The 10,109-nt window shown below is 41.2% G+C and overlaps 1 protein-coding gene across 1 annotated transcript in view; it reads right to left on the bottom strand.

Moving 5' to 3' along the window:
- Positions 1 to 2,483: 2,483 nt before the first annotated feature.
- lhfpl3 (LHFPL tetraspan subfamily member 3) overlaps positions 2,484 to 10,109 on the bottom strand; it is a 27,375-nt gene continuing 19,749 nt past the window's right edge. Inside the window, exons 2-4 of the mRNA XM_017493975.3 lie at positions 8,802 to 9,032; positions 5,870 to 5,904; positions 2,484 to 3,821 (exon numbers count right to left, since the gene is read on the bottom strand). Coding sequence (XP_017349464.1) covers positions 5,888 to 5,904; positions 8,802 to 9,032 — 248 coding nt within the window. The 3' untranslated portion in view covers positions 2,484 to 3,821; positions 5,870 to 5,887. The remainder of the gene's footprint in view (positions 3,822 to 5,869; positions 5,905 to 8,801; positions 9,033 to 10,109) is intronic.

The following is a 10,109-nucleotide window of genomic DNA, read 5'->3' as shown; positions in this document are numbered from 1 at the left end:
TGAACTAGCTTAGCTAATTTTGCCAGGTAAAATTAGCTAAGCATTTGGTCAGTATTTGGTCATTAAAAGCCCGTGTTGGATGTAAAGTCTCCGCCCTTGTCGAGCACAGTGATGCCTGTAACTCGGCGAAATCAGAACATGCGCGTACAAACGTTATTATTCACCTACAACCGTGTTTGTCTGTCAAGATCATTTTGTATCCTTTTTTTTTTTTTTTTTTTACGGTTTACGATATTATTACAATATTTCACTTTAAAAAAAAAATTAGAACAACTTCCTCTTTCATGATGTCACATTTGTCTTTTTTGTACATAACAATATTACATTTACACTTCAAATCAAATAAAAGACAGTAAATTCAAGAGAAAAAGAATTACTAGGGTGTGTCTGCAGACTGACGGAGTGGGCGGGGCATGTCTTCGAGCCACGAAGACACGCCCAAATCTAAAATCTGAGTACTCAAAAAAAAACAAAAAACGTAAAGTTTATGCTAGCTGGCTAGTTAGCGTTATCAGTAAAGATTATGACCGTGACTCAAAAAATACTGTTCTGTTAGCTTCTATTAGCTAGCTGGGTAACAGAATGTAGTTGTGAAGTGATCTGCAGTCAGACCCTGTTGAACCTTAAATTAACAAACGCATTAGGCAGAATATATACAACGTAAATACCGCGTGTCTTTCATAATACTCTCGTAATTACACACCGTGTGTGAAGGTGAAGGCTGTGTCTCGATCTGATCGGTCAGAAGCAAACCATAAGGATTAAACCGTTTACCTCATGTTGGCTAGCTTCCTTCCATTAGATAGCAGAAGAGCTAGCATTAATGTTAGGTAACAGGTTAGTTAGGAAACATTAGCACAGTCCCAAATCACACACAATGACATCATATGTAAAAGTATTCACTATATCACTACGTACTAATGTAGACCCGACTTTTACGTTTGTTCTGTTTAAACACTAACCCTACGTTCACGCTAGCGAGCGATAAATCGACGGGCGATACGTACGTACGTGACACGTAGCCGTGGCCACGGTGACGAGCGACGATTCCGATTTTCTCATTTAAATGCAAGTGACGTGCGACACGGTAAAGTGACAAATCCGAACGATTCCTCGGACCCGATCGTACGGCACGACGTCCCTTCAGTTCTTCACTCACGACTTTCCTTCTCGGCTGCAGCCAGTTCCCGTTTACTGTTTGACGCAAAAATGGATGAAAAAGTTTCAACTTGTCCTGTCGTGCACGACGTCTCGTTAGATGCGTGTAGAGAAGAACATTACGAAGAAAAAATATCGCTCGGAAGGAAGTAGCAGAGCGCGTGGGTGTGTACATAGCTAGAACAGTCAGCTTATTCGGCAGCCATGTTGGTTCCGTCCGTCCCTTCCCCTGTTACAAGCCCCGCCCCTTCTCTTCCGGCTCTTTACGCTGTACTCCGTTTGTTTTCGGATTTCTCTAGTACAGCAGTATGTGATTTGAGACTCGGCGCAAATTAAAACACGTTACCGAATCCACTATTAGTGTACTATAAGTACATCGATTAAGTCTTATGAGGGAAAAAAAAAAACGTCCGAAATTGTAACACTGAAGTTACGACGTATCCGTCGTATTGGGCAGCTTTTTAACCGTCGTGTACATGACGTTTATTTATCGACGGACACTCGCTCGGTCATTAGCTTGCCTGAGAACCGATCCCCGACTAGCAACAGCTAATTTCCTGGAGGTGAACACAACAAGACTACTTTTTAATAATAATAATAATAATAATAATAATAATAATAATAATAATAATAATATAGCTAGCTAACCAAGCTATGTACATAATCTGTGAGGTCGTGTTACGTTAGCTAGCGGAGTGTAAACTCACTTGAGCGCAGTGATCACGTGTTAAACATGACGTTATGTGACGTAACAGGTTATTGGCACGTGCCTGTTAGACGGCGACGGTACGGAGACGTTCGCATAACAGCACTGACGTTAACATCGCACACACACACACACACACACACACACACACACACACACACACACACACACACAGCGCTCTATGCTATAATACTGTCCAAAAACAGGAAGTCATGTGAGATTTGGGAGTCATGGACAGAAATACGACACGGACGCTGACGTGAATAAACACGTTTCACTGGAGCTTTTTTCAAGTTTTAAGGATGAGCTGAAAATAATTGGACACGTTGAGATTTATCTAAACAAAAATGTCAAAATATTTTTTATGGCTAAAAAATATCCAAAACATTTATATGGTTGTTTTTGTTGTTTGTTTGTTTGTGTTTTTTTTAAAAGGAGAGAGCGGATTTGAAGTCGAATTGAAGTGTCCAATTATTATTTGTTTAATGAATATTAACTGCTTCTGATAACCCTTTCATAATAAAAGCGATTTTTGCAGCAGAACAAAATAATTCTTTAAAATAAAAAAAATAATAATAAAAAAGAAAGAAAAAAAATGACATAAAACATATAACACGGATGAAAATACAATGGGAAAAAAATTATTTTATAAAACATATACATAAAACCACAGAAATAAATAATAGAATTATCTAGGGAAAAAAACAAACATTTATGTACAACACAACAGGAACAAATAATCCCGAAAGAAAAAGAAAAGAAATAAACGATGACATGAGAAAGAAAAATCTAAATCATATTAAATAATACAAATGAATAAATAATCATTTCAAATAAAAATAAATTATAAAAAGGATTTTCCCCAAACGACTCTACACACTTGCAGTAATTCTTCATGAATCCTGGTTGTTCTTATGGAACTTCATTTCTGTTACATACATGATGTGTGTGTGTGTGTGTGTGTGTGTGTGTGTGTGTGTGTGTGTGTGTGTGTTCCAAATCTCTCCCTGCTCCCTATTCCCTCGTCTCGAGAACTAGCACGCTGATGGACTCTGTTGCTAGGCAACTGGGAAACGTGGAGGCGGAGAGGAAGCCAGCGAATGACTCGGGGTTAGAGTTGAGCTAGCTAGCACGTAGCTGTGTACCGCTGTACGTGGACGACGGAGACACGGGTGACGCTGAAAACCAAATAAATCCGTCGAGGACGTTGACATTTTCTTCAGATTGGCTGAAGCTTTGGGACATTATGTTTGTTTGTTTGTTTGTTTGTTTGTTTGTTTAACGCTTTAACATGGAAGAAAACAACACAGCACTGACATGTGGCGTTCATCACCATCTAATATTTTTAAATAAACCTTGTGTGTGTGTGTGTGTGTGTGTGTGTGGTGGGGTTTTTTTGGCACCTCTGTTGTGGTAATTTACTTGTGAGAGGAAAGAGCGGTCGCCGTGGCTCCCGCGTTCTCCTCCGGTGTTATCCGTCGCCATGGTAACAGTCTCTTCAGGTCCACCTCGAGTGTTCAGTCCGGTCGACTAACACTAAAATAACCAACAAACTCCAAAACATGGACATGTTTATGTCAGGGGTGTGTGTGTGTGTGTGTGTGTGTGTGTGTGTGTGTAAATACAGACAAACAGACAAACAGTGGAATACTGACACCGATCCTAACACACTAAACGGCAGGGTCTGTGTGTGTGAGAGTGTGTGTGTGTGTGTGTGTGTGTGTGAGAGTGTGTATGTGTGTGTGTGTGTCTGTGTGTGTGTGAGTGAGAGTGTAGCTGCCTGGTCCAGTCCTCACAGCTGTGTAAAGTCTTTTCTTCTTCAACAATCTAGACGTCATTCTTTATCTCCCTCTAAACACACACAGGCCTCAGCCCCGCAGCATGCTGGGTAAAAAGCTGGATGGTGACTGGAGCATGTAACTTTACTTCTTCTTTTCTTTCAACTGATCAAGTCACCCTGGGGAGAAAAGAGGGGAAAAAAGAGTAAACTACAAAAAAATAAAGAAATAAAATAAAAATACACAAACCCTTAAAGAAGAAAACAGGGGAATGCTTTCTGAAAAAAAAAAAAAATCATATTTTCCTAACTTATATCATTTAACTCTATACATTTCCCCCTACCCTTATATCATATATAATTACTGTATAACACGGAGTAATAAACAATAAATAATAATGACATCAAATTAAATAGAACAGAATTCTAAACAAACACACAACACACAGCAAGTCATCTAAAAAAGAAATCATTACAGAAAACCAAACAGAACAGAATAATTCGATAAATTAAAAAAAAAGAAGAAAGAAAATCATTTCATGCGACACATAACAACCGAATAAAATAAGAATAAAATAAACACATCTAAAGCGTATACAAAAAGAAAAAAAAACGAGTAGAATCATTCTAAAAACTAAACGAAATAACTGCGTAAAAGTCGATGAAAATAGATCACACGGCAAAATAAAATCTACAAAATAAAACAACTGTATAAAAACGTACAACAGAACAGAGGATACGTAAACAAACAAACAAACAAACAAACAAACAAACGAACAATGATGTGAAACCGAAACAGAATTTTTACACTGACAGAAGAGAGATACTCCAGGACAGTAATAACGACATAAAACCAAACAGAGTAGAATTAATTCTAAATTATGACGCACTATATATAAGAATTCTTTTAAAAGATAAAGGAATGGAGTCATTCTAAACGTTAAAGAATTGTCTGTGTTTTATGGAACAGAATCGTTGTTGTTCCTCGTCGGTGTCTCGGGAAATGATGCGGTGGGGGAAAAAAATCAAATCAAATAAGTCGTAAATCATTTTAAATAATTGTAAAGTCAGTTCATACGTAAACAAACGATGAGGAAATGAGTTTGTTGTAAATAGTTTCATACAGATGTTTCAGTTTTAGTTTCACCGTTAGGAATCACGGTGGATATAAAAAGTCTACACACCCCTGTTAAAACCGCAGGTTTCTGTGATGGTTTTTCCCTCCTCAATGTGAAATTACAACGTGTAACAAAAATAAAGTCAAAAACAATCAGAAACATTTTAGGGAAAAATAAAAAAAAACAATAACCTGCGTGCGTAAGTGTGCACACCCTTTTATAACTGGGGGCGTGGCTGTGTTCAGAACGAACCAATCACATTCAATCTCCTGTGTAAAAGTATTCATCATCTCATCAGCTCTCATCAGTGAAATGATTCTGATTAAATTAACCCCCGAATAAAGACCGGCTGTTTCTCTAGGAGTTTCGGCACGTTCTTGGTTTCATCTGACTGCTGAAGTCCTCAAAGAGCTTACAGAGCATGTACGGGGTCTCACTTGGTGAAAGGAATTGATCGGTATAAAATAATGTCCAAAACATCAGATGAACACCGTGAAGGCCGTCATCAACAAGTGGAGAAAACGGAGCGCCGCAGTGACATCACCAAGAACAGGACGTCCTGACAAAATTTACCCGAGGAGAAGATACAGACTTACCAGTGAGGCTTCCGGGAGACCGACAGCAACGTTAAAGGAGCTGCAGGAACATCTGACGAGTCCTGATTGCTCTCTGCATGTGACAACAATCTCTCGTATTCTTCACACGTCTGGACGGTTGGGTGGGGCGGCTAGACGGAAGCCCTTTCTCACAAAAAAACATCGAAATCACCCCAAACCATGGAGCAAAGTGAGCTACGGTCTAATGAGACCGATTCCTAAAGGTATAATAATTCCATCATTCCAAAAGGTATGTCGGGTGCAAAAAAACAAACGAAAGCGCATCACCATCCGCACGGTGAAGCGCGGTGCTGGCAGCATCGCGCATGCCTTTTTAACAGGGGCGTGTTGACTTTTTATATCCACGTGTGCCGTTCATTTCAAGCATAAAAAAATAAAATAACGGTTTTTAAGAAATCACAAAACCTAAAGAAGCACAGGTTAGAGATCCGACTGTCTTTATTATTATTATTATTATTATTATTATTCTTTTTAAAGGTAATTGAGCACTCACCCCCTCCAGCTGAGCCGCCTATGCATTTCCACTTTCTGTTAAAATAAAGCACAGCAACCACTAAATCAATATATATCTACAAATCTAAATGTCCACCAATAAGAAAATACAAAAACATTCATTTTCCCCAATCATAAACAATATTTATTTATATGGAGAGTAAAAATAACTTCTGCTGACTGCGGGTGAAAATAGAAAGTAATACAGCAGTTAAAGAAACTGGACATTAAAAATGAAATCAGCTGAGACGCGTTTCATTGCTAAAGATTTCTTGTTTTATTTATGTTTATTTTTTTTTGTACTGAAATAAAAAAAACCTGTAATTTTACAGTAAATTTGTAAAAAAAAAAATTCGTAAAAATCACCAAAATAATAAACATCCACTTCAAAGCACATGTGGTTCTCCTCCCTGACGCCCGGACGTTTCAGAATTCTTAGGCTTTATAATCTCGATTTTTTTTAAAATTTAAAGCGGCAGTATGTGACTTGCAGTTGTAATAAACACACACCCTCACCTTCCACGTTCAACAGCTCTCCTCTTCCTCCAAAACTGACCTCGGCTTCCTGTGTTCAAACTAAATACGCCCTATATGCGAGTTGTTGGTTTTTTAAGGAAAACGGACAACTGCGAAGCTGCTTATTAGCGGATGTAATTTCAGGGCCAGAAAAATCCAACAAGAAGCCTGAAACTAAGAAAACAGCCAGACTTTTCATAATTCCAGGATTGTCAATCATCACTGTTTTGAGATATCTTTTAAAAACAAGTGATTATTACAGCTCTAGGTGGTAGCCTTAAAACGGACATACTGCCGCTTTAACGGTTTACAAGCGCAAACGTAAACTAAGCTCACTAAAGGACGGTTGAGACGGGATCCGTTTTTTGGACTTGTAGTAATTATGACGATGCACACACACACACACACACACACACACACACACACGGATGAAGCGTGTCTTCGTGAGCTTGTGTATGCTCTGTGTGTGTCACGAATCATTCGGTTCCACACCTCCTCGTAGAAAACGAATCCAGTCTGAATAGGGCTTTCAACAAACCCTGGTCATGTGACGTGAAACGTATGTTATCCGTGTGTGTGTGTGTGTGTGTGTGTGTGACGTTTTGCTCTCCTGTGAAGTTTTTGAGAACTGTGAACTGTGTAAACACACATTAGTAATGCACGACTCAGTCTGATGCCTGGAGCTTGAATTAACCCCAAACCCACAGAGACTTCATTCCTTATCTCTCGCTTTCTTCTCCTCTCCATCCTTCACCTCCTCGCTCTCGCTCTCGCCGTCCCATCTTCCCCTTAATGACCATTACGCGTCCTCGCTTTCTCTCCTCGTCTCGTCCTGCTCGATCTCCGTCTGATTTTCTCTCCTCCTCATTCCTCTGAAAGATGAACACGTGAGTGGAGGAGCGCAGGTGAGATGAGAAAGCAGATCATGCCGGAATATCCAGCTCATCATCCACCTTCATAAAGCGTGGTTTTAATTCTCATCTCTCGGCTATTTCACGCTTCGGTTTCCAAACCTTCACGCGCCCGACTCGGATTTTCCCAGCGGATCGGATTTTAAAGTCGGATCTCGATTACAGAGGTGATGTTTCAGAGGAACGTTGAGTCCGAGAACCGAAACCTAAAAATAGTTCCGTTTTGTTTTAGTGTTTTTGTTTTTTTTAACCGCGGCTCCGATTCCACACAAGGCGCAGTCATTAGTGCGGGAGAATTCCGGATGGTGATTGGCCAGAAGAAGGTGTCGATTCATTTCCTATAACAGCAGCTCGGACAGTCGCGCAGCTTCACACCGTATCAACGCGCTGGCTCTCGTACGTTTCGATGGTTTCTATAGCGACGGCACGTTCACAAGAGTCTCGTAATGAACAGGTTGAGAAAAAAAAGGAAACCTTCACGGAAGGAGTCTCCGGTGTAAATCTGTAAAACTTACGACGACAAGCCGCGCTTCCTTCTCTTTTCGTTCCGTCTTATTCATTTCGCGCGAGAGAAAATAAAGAGAGTTCTGCCGACGGAGCGACTGTTTATAGAACGTTCTAGAACGGGAACTTGCTGTAGTATAAGAGGAATAAAACACTAGCGCTAAAGCTGAACACTACGAAATATCTTCACTTTTCCACGTGCTTTTATTTATCACGTGATGTCACACGTATTGAGTTCACACGTGCGGGGAATCGAACGATCCTCCGTAAATCAAGTTTTTTCGTGTTGTTGTTGTTGTTGTTGTTGTTTGCCCCCCCCCCCTCCCCCCATACACACACACACAGACCGTTAAAACGTCCGAGTCGAATTTTTTTCACGTCCTCCGATTTTTCTTCTTCTTCTTCTTCTTTTTTCTGTAGAGCTGTTGTGAGACATGGCCGCTAGAAGCGAAAACATGTTGTTGGCTATCTGGGGAACGTTTAAAATTCACAGCTCACGAACCTTCCGTAGAGCAGCCGAGACTGCGGAGAGAGGGAGGGAAATAAAAAAAAAGCCCTGAGGAAACAGGAGCCTCGTTTATGAAATGTTCTGATAATCAGATTTGGTCCTAAACTCCATCGGTGTGCGCGTTGTATTAAACGTGACGCGCGAACACAAGCCTGAAACCGAGCTGAAATCTATCGACGGCTCTTTTTTTTTTTTTTTTTTTTGAATCCCCCGATCTGGGAAACGTTTCATCGGTGCCAGTGTGACGAGACGTGAGGAAGAGACTGGAACGTGAACGGCACACGTCAGTATTCAGAGCTCGGACGTTTCAGAAGGTTGGAGGAGACACTACTCGGTGTTACTCGGTTCTCGTTTATATCTCATCGTATTAGTCTTTCTATCGTTGCTGCGTAACCCGACTCTGAAGACCCGGAACTTTCCCAGCGTAACTACTGCGCTGACGTTTGGGTGAAATGAAGACGTAATGAACAGGAAGTAGAGTTTATTCCTCTTACTGTCTCCCAGCAGCTCGTCTCCCATGAGGCCGTCCTGCCGGTTTCCCAGCACGAAGGCGAGGAAGGAGAGGATGAGGGCGTCCATGATGCCCATGATGGCCAGGATGTAGGCCCAGCGCACCGAGCACTCTCCGATCGTGTACTTATCCGTCTGCTCTCCGCACATCCGCTTCACCTGCTCCGCATCCCAGCCGTCAGGGTAGATGAGACAGCCGAGAACCAGGCATGTACCTGCGAAACACACACACACACACACACACACACACACACACACACACACAGAGCTCATCAGGAGTGATTTATCAGATCAGCAGGTGTTGCTGTTCCTCCACTGTGATCGTTTATAGCTTTGCCAAAAGCTAATTCAGTGCTAAAACATCTGCTACTGTGATACAGTGTGTAAATGAACAGAACAGAGAGAGGGAGAGAGAGATGGAGAGAGAGACAGACAGAGAGACGGATGAATGAACTCGGAGAAGATGAGATAAATGAAGAGTCCATAACAATCTCTTCTGTCCTTTTCTTTCTTCTCTCTCTGTCTGACTGTATTTCTGTATCTCTCTCTGCATCACTCTCTTTCTGCCTCTTTCATTTTCTCTCTTTTTCTTCATCTATCGCTCTGTCTTTCTCTCTCCCTGTTTCTCTCTCTCTCTCTCTCTCTCTCTCTCTCTCTCTCTCTCTCTCTTGTTCGATCTGTCTTTGGTCAGCTCTTGGTATCGCAGGATTTTGGAATGATACGATTGAGGCTCACTGAGTTTGAGGTGTTTCCAGAAATTTCTCTATTTTTAGAATTAGTGAATATTTCTCTCTGTCTCTCTCTTTCTTTCCATCTGTCTCCCTGTTTGTCTCTCTGTCTCTCTCTCTCTTTCCATCTGTCTCCCTGATTGTCTCTCTGTCTCTCTCTCTCTTTCCATCTGTCTCCCTGTTTGTCTCTCTGTCTCTCTCTCTCTTTCCATCTGTCTCCCTGTTTGTCTCTCTCTCTTTCTATCTGTCTCCCTGTTTGTCTCTCTCTCTTTCTATCTGTCTCCCTGTTTGTCTCTCTCTCTTTCCATCTGTCTCCCTGTTTGTCTCTCTCTCTCTCTCTCTTTCTATCTGTCTCCCTGTTTGTCTCTCTGTCTCTCTCTCTTTCCATCTGTCTCCCTGTTTGTCTCTCCCTCTTTCCATCTGTCTCCCTGTTTGTCTCTCTCTCTTTCCATCTGTCTCCCTGTTTGTCTCTCTGTCTCTCTCTCGCTTTCTATCTGTCTCCCTGTTTGTCTCTCTCTCTTTCTATCTGTCTCCCTGTTTGTCTCTCTCTCTTTCCATCTGTCT

This window comes from Ictalurus punctatus, chromosome 19 (genome assembly GCF_001660625.3).
Source record: "Ictalurus punctatus breed USDA103 chromosome 19, Coco_2.0, whole genome shotgun sequence".
Classification (NCBI taxonomy): Eukaryota; Metazoa; Chordata; class Actinopteri; order Siluriformes; family Ictaluridae; genus Ictalurus; species Ictalurus punctatus.
This window is presented reverse-complemented; position numbering and strand designations above follow the sequence as displayed.